Source organism: Vidua macroura, chromosome 11 (assembly GCF_024509145.1).
Source record: "Vidua macroura isolate BioBank_ID:100142 chromosome 11, ASM2450914v1, whole genome shotgun sequence".
Lineage (NCBI taxonomy): Eukaryota > Metazoa > Chordata > Aves > Passeriformes > Viduidae > Vidua > Vidua macroura.
The window spans coordinates 20695871-20712382 of NC_071581.1; the positions used below are offsets into that span (position 1 = coordinate 20695871).

The window sequence follows — 16512 nt, forward strand, 5'->3', positions numbered from 1 at the left end:
ACCCAGAGACCAGCAAGAGGCAGCTCTCAAGTTAACCAGACATTTATTAGCATTTCTGGAGGTGGAGAGGGTGTTCCAGTACAACAAGCAACGAGGTCACACACAGGTGATGGAATCATCTCATATTCAAGCAGAGCAGGTTCCACTGAGTTGCTTTATTTCTTCCATTCGTTCTTGTCAAAATCCCACTGGGCTGTGATGCCCTGCACGGGGTTAACCCTCATGTCCAACATCCTCTTGGTCTGAGCTGACACCCACTCGTCGGAGAAGGTGTGCGGGACGGGGCCGTACACTGCAGGATGGGAAGGGAATTATGGAATTATGTCCTCATGCCACCTCAGCAAGTTGGCAATTTTGGGCTAAGTTCTGCTAATAAAAGGGTTTTTTCCCCCTGAAGTCACCCCAATGGAGCAGGGTGCCCAGAGCAGCTGTGGCTGCCCCAGCCCTGGAAGTGTCCAAGGCCAGGTTGGACGGGGTTTGGAGAAACCTGGGACAGTGGGAAGTGTCCCTGGCCATGGATGGAGGTGAAATGGGATCATCTTCAAGATCCCTTCCAACCCAAACCAGCCTGTGAGTCTGTGATTTGTTCCCATCTCCACTCCCTGCATGCAGTCTCTGCAGCATCCAGCTCAAGCCACACTCCCACATGGATTCTCCAGTGGTTTCCTCCATCACCAGGATAACAGCTTCCTGCTTTCCTGTTTCTGGGAGCCTCAAGGCAGGGAGCAGCTCCTTTAAAGGCTGCTCTGCCTCCCGGCAGCTGGAGGCTCCCTGGAGGTTGAATCCTTAGCTGGGAAGGCAGCCAAACGTGGCAGAAACCCAAATGTTCACTACCCAATGCAGCAAAAGAGGGGAAGCTCTGGAATCAGGAATCTCACCACTCACTCCCTTCCATTTCCTGTCCTCCCAAAGCTCCACTCCCTTTCTGTGAGTCAGCTTCCTGAATATTTCTGCTACATCCCCACAAGCTACAGCTCCAGGATGGAGTTTTCAGGGACTAACAGACAGCTCCTGCTGGAAGTCCCTGTTCTGGCTGTTCCATAAAACATCCTGACCCCACAGAATTCCCATCAGCCATCTCCTGATCCTACTCTCCATGGAAGAGTTACTTACTGAAGTGCTTCTGCCAGATGAGGATGAGTCCAGTGAGACCAAGGAAGAACAGAACTCCCCCCAGGATGGTTTTCCACTCGTTTGTCCCCTTGTTCATCTCTGCGTAGGTCTCATTGAATTTTATCCGATACACTGGAGGGAAAAAAAGCTATCAAATCCTCTCTTTTAACTTTTCCTGGGATTTGCAGGTGACCAGGAATTCTGCAGAGGGAGCTGAACGAAGCCTGAGGCTGCCCAAAAGGGGATGGATGTTAAATTAGGTTTGGTACCCACCAAAGCCAATCAGTTGTTTCACCCTCACATCAATTTTAGGCCCCATTTTACAGATTATCCTAAAGTTGGGCACAAGTTACAGTGTAGACCTGAAAGAAGGAAAACTGGGAGTTCTTCTTCCTCCCCTCCAATTCCCAGTGTGGTTATTGACCCCAAAGCTTCCTAGGACAAATAATTCCAACAGGAATGTTTCGAGCTCAAAAGGCTTCTCAGCTGCCACTGAAATCCACAGGAATTTAAAATCCAAAGCAACAGAAAATTTGGAGCAAAGCCTCAAAAAGTTTTAAACCTTTCCCTTCATACCACGAGAGCAGTTAGAAGAGATGAGGCAGATTTATTTGCAAGTCAAAACAGCCACGGGGAGCCTTCATTAGCTGGAATTTGGTTCATGCCAAGGTCAGTGGTTATTAACATTCAAATCCACGTTTGTGTGTGGGGCTCACTTCACCCAGCTGGACTAACAATGGCACGTTGTTGTACTGAAGAGATTTTTTTCCCTGGCTGGTTGAAAGCGGATGGGAATCAAGAAATAAATCTAATTATTATTATTATTATTATTATTTGGTTTCTGGAAGAGGAAGGAATGGCTGAGTGTGACCTCAGATATGGAACAGAAGGCACAGCAGAGGCATTGCATGTTCTGTAACAGCACCAAAGATCCTGGGAATAAAATCCATGGAGCACACAAGGAGCTCCATCATAATTAAGAAAATTCCGTCATGGATCAGCTCTGCTCACAGACACTGGGAAAAACAAGGATGAAGAGCTTTTCCAAGTATGGCCTGGAACAAAAAGCTGTCTAAAGACTTCTGACAAGGGCCTGGAGTGCCAGGACAAGGGGAATGGCTTTGAGCTGAGTGGGTTTAGGTGGGATATTGGGAAGGAATTCCTCCCTGGGAGGGTGGGCAGGCCCTGGCACAGATGCCCAGAGCAGCTGGGGCTGCCCCTGGATCCTGGCAGTGCCCAAGGCCAGGCTGGACAGGGCTGGGAGCAGCCTGGGATGGAGCTCCCTTCCCACCCAAGCCACTCCACGCACTGGCAGGTCCCTCAGAGCCCCCCAGACCTACATTCCACTTTCTCATCCACGGACAGGGCGCTCCACGATGCCTTCTCCTTCTCCTTGAGCGCCCGCTGCTGCGCAGACAGGTCCCTGACAAAGGCCACCTCGGGCAGGGGGACATCCCGCCGGTCCACGTACACTGGCAGCGTGTAATCCTCAGCCTTGACCACGCCAGCTGAGGGGACACACACGGGGACACAGGGACACACAGGGATACACACGGGGACACACACGGGGACACGGGGACACACACAGGGACACACAGGGATACACACAGGGACACACACGGGGACACACGGGGATACACACGGGGACACACGGGGATACACACGGGGACACACGGGGATACACACGGGGACACACACGGGGACACACACGGGGACACACAGGGACACACACGGGGACACACGGGGATACACACGGGGACACACACAGGGACACACGGGGATACACACGGGGACACACGGGGACACACGGGGATACACACGGGGACACAGGACACACACGGGGACACGGGGACACACAGGGATACACACAGGGACACACACAGGGACACAGGACACACATGGGGACACACACGGGGACACACACACGGGGACACGGGGACACACACAGGGACGCACACACACAGGGGGACACACACGGGGACACACACAGGGACAGGGACACACACAGGGACATGGGGACACACATGCACACATGGGGACAGGGACACAGGGACACACACATACAGACACAGGGACACACACATGGGGACAGGGACACACACACATGGGGACAGGGATACAGGGACACAGAGGGACAGACACACACATGGAGACAGACACAGGGACACAGGGACACACACACACAGGGACAGACACACACACACAGGGACACGGGGACACACACATGGGGACAGGGACACACCCACACAGGGACAGAGGGACACACACACAGGGACGGACACACACAGGGACACACACATGGGGACAGGGATACAGGGACACACAGGGACAGACACACGCACACAGGGACACCCACAGGGACAGAGGGACACCGGTCACAAACAGCTCTGACTGGTCTCAAACCCCAGCAGTGCAACAGTGCAGCAATGCAGGAGGTGGGAGAGCCTGGCAGAAGTGCTGAACATGGAATTACAGAGTGGACTGGGATGGACTGGGAAGGAGCTCAGGGATCATCCCAGTGCACAGCCTGCCATGGGCACGGGCACACTCCTGGCCTTGGGCACTGCCAGGGCTCCAGGGGCAGCTGAGGGGGCTCAGCCTGGAGCAAAGGAGGCTCAGGGGGCCCTCCTGGCTCTGCACAGCTCCTGCCAGGAGGGGACAGCCGGGGGGGTCGGGCTCTGCTCCAGGGAACAGGGACAGGAGGAGAGGGAACGGCCTCAGGCTGGGCCAGGGCAGGCTCAGGGTGGGCAGCAGCAGGAATTTCCCCATGGGAAGGGGGTCAGGGATTGGCACTGCCCAGGGAGGGTTGCAGTGCCCATCCCTGGAGGTGTCCCAGGAATTCCTGAGGTGGCACTCAGAGCTCTGGGCTGGGGGCAGGGTGGGGATGGGGCACAGCTGGACTTGGTGACCTTGCAGCTCCTGTCCCACCTGGCTGATGCCATGACTGTGATCCCTGCCACCTCCCCAGGCTCCCTCCCTGCCCACCCAGGGCAGCTTTCTGTGCTCCTCCCCCTGCCTGCCCCCGACCCACCGTGTCCGTGTGCCCTGAGGCACAGGGAGGTGGAGATGGATCTCCTCCCGACCAGGCTGAACACTCTGGAAGCCAACATCCTGCGGGGCAGGCAGCAACAGTCGGTGCCAAGGTGAGATAAGAACATTTTCCACGAGTTTATATATTAAAAAAAAAAAAAATAGCCTAAAGATTTACATCTCCTTCTCCAGAGGGCAGCACACCACTCCATGCTGGGGAGGATATTTAGTGGGATATTCTCCCACTAAACCGACCGGGATGAGCCTTTCTCTCCCTGTTTTTAACCCGAGCCTCCTGCACTGGAAGCAAAGGACATTCCCTTATTGAAACCACCCTTCGAGGACGCTGTCATTCCAAAAGAAACCATTCCTGGGCGGATTGCAGGAGCCCCAAGCACATCCCGGAGCCACTGCAGCAAGCCCAGCGCAGGGAGCATCCCAGGGAAGGGCGGGATCCCACAAAGGATTCCCACCCACACGGGATTCCAGGCCCTCCGCTGACCCCAGCCCAAAGCCGCCCAAACTCCCGCTGTCTGCCCCCGACCTTGCCCTCCCTGCCTGTCACCTCAGTCCCGCCCGACATGTCGCGACACCGCTGACCGAACCCCGCGCGGGCAGCGCGGAACCCGCGGGAGGGGTCGCAGCGCTCCCCCCTCACAGCCCTCCCCGCATGCCCCCAACCCGCGCTGCCCAGCCAGCCCGGCCGTGGATGGGGATGGCGGGGGGGGCTCCGCTCTCCCTCCCAGCCCGCTCCCAGCCCGTCGCCGGGCTCCGCCCGCCCGGCCCGGCCTCACGACCTGGCGACCGTCCTCTACGGCTGGCGGGACCGGAAGGAGCCGCGGCCGGAAGCGCGGGGCACGCCGGGAGCGCGGGGCAGCGAGCGGGCCGGGCCGGAGCGGCCCCGCGCGGGGGATGATGGGATGCGGGCGGACCGCCGCCGGAGGTTTCTCCCCGATTCCCAAAATCCCGGGAACGCCGAGGGTGGGAAAGAGCTCCGGGATCATCGAGAGCCCACCCTGTGACCCCACCTTGTCCCCAGCCCAGAGCTCTGAGTGCCACCTCAGGAATTCCTGGGACACCTCCAGGGATGGGCATTGCAACCCTCCCTGGGCAGTGCCAATCCCTGACCCCCTTCCCATGGGGAAATTCCTGCTGCTGCCCACCCTGAGCCTGCCCTGGCCCAGCCTGAGGCCGTTCCCTCTCCTCCTGTCCCTGTTCCCTGGAGCAGAGCCCGACCCCCCCGGCTGTCCCCTCCTGGCAGGAGCTGTGCAGAGCCAGGAGGGACCCCTGAGCCTCCTTTGCTCCAGGCTGAGCCTCCCCAGCTCCCTCAGGATCCTCCAGCCCCTTCCCAGCTCCCTCAGGATCCTCCAGCCCTTCCCAGCTCCCTCAGGATCCTCCAGCCCTTTCCCAGCTCCCTCAGGATCCTCCAGTCCTTTCCTGCTCCCTCAGGATTCTCCAGCTCCCTCGGGATTCCCCAGCTCCCTCAGGAATTCTCCAGCTCCTTCCCAGCTCCCTCAGGAATTCTCCAGCTCCCTCAGGGTTCTCCAGCCCTTTCCCTCTCCCTCAGGAATTCTCCAGCCCTTTCCCAGCTCCCTCATGAATTCTCCAGCCCTTTCCCTCTCCCTCATGAATTCTCCAGCCCTTTCCCAGCTCCGTTCCCTTCCCAGGACCTGCTCCAGCCCCTCCAGGTCTCGTGAGGGGCCCAGAGCCGGGCTCAGGGCCCAAGGTTTGGGGGCCGGGAGCAGCCGAAAGCAGGATGGAAAAATGGGAAAACACAGGGGATGAGCGCGCCAGGCAGGGACAAACGGCACCACCGAGGTCACTCGGGGTGGTGCCTTCCACACAGAAACCATTTCCCTTTATTATTTTCCCACCACATCGATCCCAGAGATCGTTTCCAACACAATGATCCCAAAGATCTTTTCCCACTCCACAATATCAGAGGTTTTTCCCACGCCATGATCCCAGAGATCGTTTCCAACACAATGATCCCAAAGATCTTTTCCAATGATTCCAAACATCTTTTCCGATGATCCCAGAGATCGTTTCCAACCCCACAATCCCAGAGATCTTCTCCCACCCCATGATCCCAGAGATTCTTCCATCCTGATGATCCCACAGATCTTTTCCCACCAAATCATCCCAGATTATTTTCCCACTCAATGATCCCAGAGGTTTTTCCCACCCCATGATCCCAAAGATCTTCTCCCTCCCCATCATCCCAAAGATCTTTTCCAACCCCATGATCTCAGAGATCTTTTCCCACCCGATTATCCCAGAGATTTTTCCCACCCCATAATCCCAGAGATCGTTTCCAAACCCAGTGATCCCAAAGATCTTTTCCCACTCCACGATCCCAGAGGTTTTTCCCACCCCAAGATCCCAGAGATCGTTTCCAAACCCAGTGATCCCAGAGATCTTTTCCAACACAATGATCCCAAAGTTCTTTTCCAATGATTCCAAACATCTTTTCCGATGATCCCAGAGATCATTTCCAACCCAAAAATCCCAGAGATCTTTTCCAACCTGATGATCCTGGAGATCTTTTCCAACCCAATGATCCCAAAGATCTGTTCCCACTCCATGATCCCATAGGTTTTTCCAACCCCACAATCGCAGAGATCTTTTCCCACCCCATGATCCCAAAGATCTTTTCCAACCCGATGATCCCAGAGGTTTTTCCCACCTGATCATCCCCGAGATATTTTCCAACCCAATGATCCCAAAGATCTTTTCCCACTCCACGATCCCATAGGTTTTTCCAACCCAATGATCCCAAAGACCTTTTCCAACCCAATGATCCCGGAAATCTTTTCCAACCCAATGATCCCAGAGATCTTTTCCAACCTGATGATCCTGGAGATCTTTTCCAACCCAGTGATCCCAAAGATCTGTTCCTACTCCATGATCCCATAGGTTTTTCCAGCCCAATGATCCTGGAGATCTTTTCCAACCCAATGATCCCAAACATCTTTTCCCACTCCACGATCCCATAGGTTTTTCCAACCCAACGATCCCGGAGTTCTCTCCCCACCCCACAACCCCAGAGGTTTTTCCCGCTCTCCCGCGGCACTGCTCCCACCCCTCCCTGCCCCTCACACCTCTCACCCCTCACCCCCCATCCACCCCACCGATTTTTTGGGATCCTCCCGCACTTTCGGGACCCTCCCCACAGCCCAAACCCGCCCCTCACCGCTGTCGCAAAGCCGGCCGCGCTTGGCGGCGCTTCCCGACAGCCGGCGGCGCTCGGCGGCGGGCGGCGTGAGGCGGGCAGCGCGGCCGCACCGGGGCCGCACCGGGGCCGGGCCGCGGCACCATGAAGCTGACCACGCAGGCTTACTGCAAGATGGTCCTGCACGGCGCCAAGTACCCGCACTGCGCCGTTAACGGGCTGCTGGTGGCCGAGCGGCCGCCGGCGCCGCGGCCGCCGCAGCCCGCGCTGTTCGTGGATTGCATCCCGCTCTTCCACGGCACGCTGGCGCTCGCCCCCATGCTGGAGGTGGCCCTGACCCTGGTGAGGTGTCGCCGCAGGGGTGAGGGGTGCTGGCAGGGGTTTGGGGGGGTGCAGGGAGGTGTTGGCACGGTGCTGGCGGGGCAGGGGGTGGAAATGCTCCAAAAAATGGAATAACTGGGCTGGGAGAGCTGGGGGTGCTCACATGGGGAAGGGAAGGAGACAGGGAGAGCTCAGAGCCCCTTCCAAGGCCTGAAGGAGCTCCAGGAGAGCTGGAGAGGGACACAAGGGATGGAGGGACAGGACACAGGGAGTGGCTCCCACTGCCAGAGAGTGGATTTAGATGGGATTTTGGGAATTAGGAATTCCTCCCTGGGAGGGTGGGCAGGCCCTGGCACAGGTGCCCAGAGCAGCTGGGGCTGCCCCTGCATCCCTGGCAGTGCCCAAGGCCAGGCTGGACAGGGCTTGGAGCAGCCTGGGGTGGTGGAAGATGTCCCTGCCATGGCAGGGGTGGCACTGGGATGATTTTAAGATTCTTTCCCACCCAAACCATTCCGGGATTCTTTTTTTCCAAGTGCTTCAGGCTGCGTGGATGAGGTAAAAAGTTGGGAGTTAAAACATCTGGGCAGGCAAATGCCAAATCTCCAAATTTTGGTGGATAGGGAGAAAAAAAAGTTAATCCTGAAAGTCATTAATTGCTAACAAACAAAAAAAAAAAGAGTAAGACACACCCCCAGTGCTGCCTTCCCAGCTCTCAGCAAGAGATGCCTTCCCCAAGATTTCCTCCCCCTGGGGTTTTAAAAGGAATTACCTTGAATCCCTGCCCTGAATCCAGCAGATTTTCAGCCAGGAAAGCAGCATTTGCTCTGACACATCAGCAGGGAAGGGGAACACAGCCTTCCCTGAGCCCTGCAGCTTCCTCATTCTTCCAGGAGAGCCACGGTTCCTTGGAGGGTGGGCAGGGCCTGGCACCGGTGCCCAGAGCAGCTGGGGCTGCCCCTGGATCCCTGGAATGGCCAGGGCCAGGCTGGACAGGGCTGGGAGCAGCCTGGGATGGTGGAAAATGGAATGGGATGAGCTAAAGGACCCCTCCAACCCAAACCATCCCATGATTGTGGGCAAAAAAAGATCCATCCCTATTGTAAAACCTGGGTGAACTTAGCGGGAAGAAATGGTGATAAACTCCCGTTTAGCAGGTTGAATTATTTCTTTATTATAACTATGTTATAATATATTATATATATATAATATATATAATATATATTATAACTATGTTATAATATATATTATATATAATATATATAATATATTTATATTATATGTATATATAATATAAATATATATAATATATTTATATTATATGTATATATAATATATAATATATAATATATATTATAATAATATATAATTAATAATAATTCTATATTATAAATGTATAATTAATAATAATATATATAATATATTGTATATTATATATATTATATATAATTTATATAATATATTATAATAATATATTATATATTATGTATTATGTATTATATATATATTATCTATATATAATATTCTATATAAAGGAAGATATTAAAAGTACATACTTACTTTTCTAACTCCTATATCTACCTTGCAACTTGTGACCTTCTCTTGAGAGTTTAGACACAGATGGATTTGATTTGCTGTCAGGATTAAACAATTCTTACTAGAATCTAATTAAGCAATTTCCCCAGGTAAACAATTCTCCAAACACATTCTACATAAGAAAAACAAGGAGCAGAAATAGAAATTGTTTTATCTTTCTTTCTCTCTGTGCTCCTCTATGCAAAATCCTAAGAGAAATGTGCTTGCCAAGCATCCCTTCTTGATACTGTTAAAAAAAACCAAATTTCTGGTTCCTCCAGACTCGTCCTTAATGTTTCCCTCAATGTTTTTCATCCCAGTGAAGATTTTATTTGGAAACAGATTCCAGTTATTCCTAAATAAATTCCCCCTTTTTTTTTTTTCCCAGCTGAGGTGATGCCGTGGCAATGTTGACATCTTTGTGGAGCCTGGAAATGATGAAATGCAGCCAGAGGCACAGGACAGGAGCTGAGCCTGAGCCCTGACCAGTTGGTTTTACCATAAAACACACAAAAATCATCATTTTAAATTTATTTACAGCAGCGTAGGAGTAGCAGAGCACTGTGTGCTTTCATTAAATCAGATTAAATGTCTTTCCACAGGGTTTGTGGCAGTGAATTTTGGTAAACTTCAGGCCTTCAGTGCAGCTTTTTAGTGTAGATCTTGGAGCAGGATCAGATTATTAGGAAATAAATCCTGTTTCTTGCAACATCTCCAGGAAGAAAATGATCCCAGAGCCAAAGCAGTGGCAGGATTTTACTTATTTACTCCCAGTTTTTGGTACAAAAAGGCAAAGATTGGAAGCTCTTGGTGTTTCCCACAATAATTAGGGCTCTGAATGGTTACAGCCTCTGCTGTGATCCTTTAAAAAACAGAATTTTACAAGAGCCCAGGGCCTTTTGCTGCTGTTCTGGGTTTAAACAAAGGCAAAGGTGTCAGTAAATCCTGTCAGAGCAGCTGTGAAAATTGGATTTTCTCACGGAAAAGGTTGGAAGGAGGTGATTCCACATCTTCTGTACGAGCTGGCGTGTGGATCCAGAAAAAATCAGGGAGATCAGGGTGCTTAAACTCCATTTTTGTAGCAAAGCAGCTTCATTCCTGAAGGATTTCAGAGCTGTGGCAGGATTTAATGGGATCTGCTTCTTTCCAAGTTCAGTTATTGCTGATTCTTGGGCGAGGGTGGCCCTGTGGGAGGGGTTTTAAACCAACCCCACAAGTTCCACCTCCTCTTCCCTGCCCTGAATCCTCCCAGAACGGGATGGGAGCAAAAAAAAAAATCTCCAGATTTCATCTGGAAATAGAGGAGGGACTTCCAAACTTCAAGGCTTTGCCTCCTAAAACTTTCAGGGGGTCCAAGGGATGGAAAAACCCCAAACCAACACCTCCAGAGGGTGCCTGGGCACTGAATTCCCCAGGGAATGTTCACATTCCCACAGTTCCAGAGCTCCAAGAGCATTTGGACAGCGCTGCCAGGCACGGGGAGGGATTCTGGGGGGTCTGTGCAGGGCCAGGAGTTGGATTGATGATCCTTGAGGGTCCCTCCCAGCTCAGGATATTCCAGAATTCTCTGATTTCCCGGGATTTGGAGCTCCAGAGGGCAGAGCAGCAACTCCCATGTTTAATTTGCATTCTGAAATCCTTTCCCAAGCCAGAACTGTGAAGAAAAAGTGAATTAAGTTGCACTGGAGCCTCTGAATTTCTCTTCTAATTGATGTGGTTTTACAACCAGAGCTCCAAAAAGGAGAAACCGAGGAGCACTTCCCTCTCCTGGAACAGCACTCAGCTCCTCCTCCTCCTCCTCCTCCTCCTCCTCCTCCTCCTCCTCCTCCCCCCCCTCCTCCCAGGGTTTTCCAGCCCTGGTGGCTGCACCAAACCAAAGCCACTTTGGATTTTTCCTTGGCAGGACTGGATGTGACTAAAAATATTTCTAATAATTAAAATATTTCTAACATTGAAAATATTTCTAACATTGAAAATATTTCTAATATTCCAAATATTTCTATTATTCCAAACATTTCTAACAGGAGCTAATTGCTGTAGGATGCCTGTTGGGGATCAGTGCTGGGCTTGGAAATCACAGCTGGAAACAGCTTTCATTCAAAAATGAGATTTTTTTTTTTTTTCCCCCAATTTGTTTTATGCAGGAGCAATTTTTAATTACCAGTTAGGAAGGTGAGAACTTAAAATCATTCTCTTCTTTCTTTTCAAGACAGTTTTTGGTACGGAACAAAAATGGATTTAGGGCTGCGGTTTTTAATTTTTAAATGGATGGAGTTGTGTTTTTTTAAATAATAATAATAATTATTATTATTATTAATTTTACTGCCTAGGCTGCTGGCTCTAATGCCAAGCTTTCAAACCACTCACAATTAAAACCAGAGTCCTAAGCCCTCAAAATGGGTTTGGAATTGAAACAGCAGCTCTTGCAGGGCTGCACAGCTTTTTTTTTTTGTCACTTAAATCCGTGTGATCACTTGGATTATTCACATGGCTGCTTTGTTTGGTTGGCTCTGCAGTCTAATACAATAATTATTGCTGAAAATGAGATTGATTTGACTCCCAGGATGCCACAGGTCAGCACCAGATGTATTTTTGGAGGCTTTTTTAATAGAGCTGGGGAGGGTTTTTTGAGGCCGCGCTCTCTAGGGACTGCAAAGGAAAATTCGAGCTGCTTCCTCCCCTTCTGTCTTTGTATTTTGCTGACTTGATACCCTCAATTCTAATAAAAAACATCATATATATATAGATACCATGTATATATATATATATATATAGATAGATAGATATTTTCAAAGCCAGACTCAGCAGGAGGAATTCAGCTCCAGTTTAAAGCAGCAAGAACAGCAATGTTCAAATTCATTTAGTTAAAAAGCAACAACCAACAAAACTACCTAAGGTTTGTACTTGTGTAAATCAAAAATTGTCTCAATTATATGCCAAAAGTACATCTGGTTAAGCATTTACATAGAGATGTTTAATAAGGAAGAACTCTCAAAGGAAAATCATTTTATCTCAGTTGAAAAGCTGCTAAATGGAACAAACTTCAGCCTCACATTCACCTTCCACCTCAAGCTTTTCTTTTCTAATGAAGGCCCCAAATTGTTGCATTTTCCCCTAGAAAAGGGACATTTAGAAATAAAACCTTTCTGCGAGGACAGGGCAGCCACACATCCACGAGGGCAGCATTCTCTGAAGTGCCTTGGCAGAAAATTGTCCCAGCCATTGGTGGGTGAGACCCAAACCCTCTCCAGGCTGAGTTTAATTGTCCTGTCACTGGGATTTAGGCCAGGCTTTGACTGAGACAGCTCCTTGCTCTTTTGCTCCATTTGGTTAATGCTTCCCATCATCCTCCAAATGCTCTGTTGGGTTTCTCCATCCCAGCTCAATCAGCCCAACTGTGAGCACTCCCACAGCCAGACAGAAATATGGATTTATTTCAAGAACCCCGTGGCAGAGATGGAGCAACACTGCTTTATTTACAGGACAGCCATGAGACTTCCTTCCTCCTGGGTTGTTTAATTTATTTTTTCCCTTGATCCTGGAGGGTTTATTGTTCCCATTGCTTTTCCAGATTGATTCCTGGTGCAAGGAGAACAGCTACGTGATAGCTGGATATTACCAGGCGAACGAACGCGTGAAAGATGCCAGGTGTGTTGGGCCAATATTTCCTTCTGTTTGCTCTTTTAGCTCGTACCTTGGACTCTGCCAGCAGCAATCATCCCCAGAAATCAGGCGTGTGTGATTCACTCTGACAACTGTCAGCTGCTTCCACATTGTCTCCGTGGGGCTGCAGGATGTGGCCTTTGGTCAGGTGCAGCAAGCCCAGGCTTTGCAGGATCCCTGCTCTCCTCCCGTGGCTGCTATAAAAGGCCACTCTTTGAACCAGTGCCAGCTTCTTGAATTGCAGTTGTCAGGGAAAAAGCCAAAATCTGCAGAGTGTTTTTGCTCGTGCAGTATGGATCTTGGAAAGTCTGACGACTCCCAGGATCTCATGGAAAGTCAGGAGTGACCTGATTCTTTCTAAATTTCTTCATCATCGCTGAGTTGTTCTCCAAGCAGTTTTTTACTGGTGCTAAAGAAGTGGAAGATGATGTCAGTCAGGCAGTGATACCTCTTATTTATCACTTCTTTTCCTCAGGATTAGTAATTTTTTTCCGTGCTGGCTGACTCAGATTACTCACTAAACAATAAGGGACTTTCCTGTGGAGCCACAGTTTAATTTTAGATCTGTGTATTCCAATTTTTCCCCTCTATCTGTTGGACAAATCCAGGATTGGGACTAATTAGAATAAGAGCAACCTATTTAAAGTATTATGCCCCATCCCTGGAAGTGTCCAAGGTTGGATGGGGTTTGGAGCAGCCTGGGATAGTGGAAGGTGTCCCACCCATGGCAAGGGATGGAATGAGAGGATCTTTAAGGTCTCTCCCAACCCAAACCATTCCACGATGCTCTGATTCCAGTTAATTGGTAATGTACATTCAAACTCAATTATGTTTATTAAGGAACACTTGTGACTTCTAAGGTGTCTAACAGGGATAAAAGCATTATTTGTCCTTTCCTTATAAATCTGCTGAACACATTTTTAAGGAGGGGTTACAGTTTTTCTCTTTGAGGTTTGGAAGAATATCACAGGCTTGATGGTTTTTTAAAAGTTCACTTTGATTTCTGAAGGTAACTGGCACCACACAGAGATTGTCAATGGCACCACATTAAGTGGCACCACATAGAGATCTTTGTCACCTTTGAAACGTGGCAAAGTTTGTCAAGGGTTATCTGATTTTTGACAAGTTTTCAGTGCAGACTGGGGAGAAAACTCAGTTTCTTTTCTAAATGCCTGCCAGGGCAGAGTCTTTGGTCTGGGGGAAGAAGAGAGGAGGGCACCAAATGTTGATTCCATGTCATTCCAAAGCCATTCCTAAACCCAGCTGAGCTCCAGTTCGGGTGCTGCAGAGCCTTTTATCAGCTGTGGCATCAGCTCCTTTATTTTGTTCCTGTTTGCAAGCACCCAGAGTCACTCTCGCATCTCTCTGAGCTCATTTCCTGCTGCTTTCAGCTGAAACTCGTGGCTCCCATCACTCAGTTCCTTTTCCTTTTTTGCTCCAGCCCAAACCAGGTTGCAGAGAAAGTGGCCTCCCGGATTGCCGAGGGTTTCACGGACACTGCGCTCATCATGGTAAAGAACTTCCTTCCCCTCACCCCCCCTGTGTGTTCTGACTCTGCTGCTGGACCAGGGAAATGCTGTTCTCTGGCTCCTTTCACGAGGAATTCAGTTTCTCTTCCCCTCCAAAATGCTCTGGGGAGGAGATGCAACGAGCAGTGAAGTACAGAGTAAATCCACAGAGAGACCGTGGTGAGCTCTCTGCCACCTCAGAGCAACTGGAGGCCTTCTCTACATGTTCAGGCAGCAATTTCTGGCTGCAGCCCACCTCGTGCAACTTAAATTCTTATATTTAATGTCACAAACAGGGCTTTGCCTCCTCGCTGCTGTGACAAAGGATGTTGGCAGCTTAAATTTGGCAGCTAGAGAGTAAAACAGTGGGTGGGTGTAAGACGCCCTGTTTTTACAAACTGATTTCGGGTTTATTTCATCTCTCGGGATGCTGAGGAGAAGACTGAGGTGGTGTTTCCGTGTCCCACCCCAGGTTGACAACACCAAGTTCACCATGGAGTGTGTGGAGCCTGCCATCCACGTGTACGAGCTGCACGAGAACAAGTGGAGGTGCAAGGACCCACACGTGTGAGTGAACCGGGAGCTCCACGGGCTTTGGGGGAAAACAGGCTGTCCTCGTGAGGACGCTGCAGCATGGCTTCATTCAGAGGTTTTTTGTGGTGATCCCAGTTGATGCCTGGTTCTTTTCCATCCTAGTGACTTCTGTGAAGACTGGACCGAAGCCCAGCGAATCGCTGCCTCCCTCCTGGACAGCAAGTCCTACGAGACACTGGTGGATTTTGATAATCACCTGGATGACATCCGCAACGACTGGACAAACCCGGAGATCAACAAAGCTGTGCTGCACCTGTGCTAGGAGGGATCCTCCTGACTACTCCATGGGCATTCCCACTCTGTACTGAAGAGAGAAAAATGCTATTTTTGAATGTAAATAGAATTAATATTCAGTACCTTGTGTGGAAAGCTGACTGATTAAAGAGGAGTGGCCTGTCCCGTGGCGCGGTGCTGTGTCCGTAAAGCCACGGAATGTTGGTGGTGACATTCCCTGGAAGAGCTGCCAGCTGTCACTTGCAGCTGTCCTCGTGGACACCATCCCACTTGTAGTGAATGTTGCTATTCCTTGGAAACCAGAACTGCTTCTGCTTGGCCCCCACTGTTCCTATTCCAAAGTTTTGACTTCAGCTTTTCTAATCTTCTCAGAGGTTACTTTTTAACAATTTCTGGAAATACCTTTCCAAAAAAAAAAAAAAAAAAAATCAATCCTGTCCTCAGATGAGAGATTTTAAGGGCAAATAGATCAAATGGGAGGTGAATGGTTTCTTCTGGCCTGGGTTGGAATTGTAAATCTCTTGGCACAGTAAAATGCAAACTGCTGAGGATGTTCCATGCTCATGTGTCACCTGTTTTGCAGTGCTTTAGCATGACAGAGTTTTAAAGCAGTATTCCCAAATAATCTGGTGGTTCCTGCTCTCTGTGGGCTTGACAAGCACAGTTACTGCTTGAATGTGTTAAACCCAAAGTAAATGATTTATAAAAAGGACTGGAAGCACACTACTGAGTTTGAATCTGCAGTTGGAGAAATTAACTTTATTAATTTCATGCATTTTGAGGGGGGAGTTAATCAGCAGATCTCACTTTCCACATGATCCAAGTACATGGAATCAGGGAGCCTAGTTCAGCTTGCCTAGTCTTTCCCATTAATATTTATTTCCAAGGAGAAGTTTTCTGGACAATGCAGCTTTGTCCCAGCCTAGAAGAGCTCTTTGTTGCATCTCTCCTAACTGTAGTTAAACACAACCTCAACCTGCCACAATTCCTCCAGATTTCCTTCTCTTCCTGCCCAGAAATGTTGTTACAAGGAGGATCCAAATATCCACAAAATGTCTGCCTGTCTCCAATCTTAGTGTTAAAATCACAGCAAAGTTTGGGCTGGAAGGGACTCGGAGATCATCTGATTCCATGGGCAGGGACACCTTCCCCATGGGCAGGTTGCTCCAAGCCCCATCCAACCTGGGCTTACTTCAAAGTGGAATTGTCAGAACCTCACGATTTCGAGTCAATAAGCCCAAGTTTTACTCCTGGTCTTGGAGAGGGATGGGGCAAGGCTATAAATCCCATTTGCAGCAGGGAATA

General features: G+C 50.0%; 2 protein-coding genes across 3 annotated transcripts; one reads left to right on the forward strand and one right to left on the reverse strand.

Moving 5' to 3' along the window:
* Positions 1 to 26: 26 nt before the first annotated feature.
* On the reverse strand, positions 27 to 5042 carry LOC128813084 (cytochrome c oxidase subunit 4 isoform 1, mitochondrial). Of its 2 annotated transcripts, none has more exons than XM_053987845.1 (5): positions 4941 to 5042; positions 4145 to 4224; positions 2454 to 2621; positions 1114 to 1245; positions 27 to 292 (listed from the first exon to the last, which is right to left on the reverse strand). In XM_053987845.1, exons 2-5 carry the CDS (start codon positions 4221 to 4223, stop codon positions 156 to 158), a joined length of 516 nt encoding a protein of 171 aa, XP_053843820.1. In that variant the 5' UTR covers position 4224; positions 4941 to 5042; the 3' UTR covers positions 27 to 155. The 2 variants fall into 2 exon arrangements, with proteins under 2 accessions (XP_053843820.1, XP_053843819.1); XM_053987844.1 differs by lacking the exon at positions 4941 to 5042 and adding an exon at positions 4322 to 4582.
* A 2344-nt stretch (positions 5043 to 7386) lies between these two features.
* Positions 7387 to 15919, forward strand: EMC8 (ER membrane protein complex subunit 8). Its single transcript, XM_053987843.1, has 5 exons — positions 7387 to 7657; positions 12780 to 12856; positions 14313 to 14382; positions 14852 to 14946; positions 15076 to 15919. The coding sequence occupies exons 1-5, from the start codon at positions 7460 to 7462 to the stop codon at positions 15233 to 15235; spliced, it is 600 nt and encodes a 199-aa protein (XP_053843818.1). The 5' UTR covers positions 7387 to 7459; the 3' UTR covers positions 15236 to 15919.
* The last annotated feature ends 593 nt before the right edge of the window (positions 15920 to 16512 follow it).

Excerpts from the sequence above, each read along its gene's own strand:
- LOC128813084 (XM_053987844.1), bottom strand. Across the intron at positions 1,246-2,453 it reads CGTGGATGAGAAAGTGGAAT|TGTATCGGATAAAATTCAAT; the intron begins GTAGGTCTGGGG and ends TTTTCCCTCCAG. Across the intron at positions 293-1,113 it reads CATCTGGCAGAAGCACTTCA|TGTACGGCCCCGTCCCGCAC; the intron begins GTAAGTAACTCT and ends CCCATCCTGCAG.
- EMC8 (XM_053987843.1), top strand. The coding sequence starts at position 7,460 with ATGAAGCTGACCACGCAGGCTTACTGCAAGATGGTCCTGCACGGCGCC. Across the intron at positions 7,658-12,779 it reads TGGAGGTGGCCCTGACCCTG|ATTGATTCCTGGTGCAAGGA; the intron begins GTGAGGTGTCGC and ends TTGCTTTTCCAG. Across the intron at positions 14,947-15,075 it reads AGGTGCAAGGACCCACACGT|TGACTTCTGTGAAGACTGGA; the intron begins GTGAGTGAACCG and ends TTTCCATCCTAG.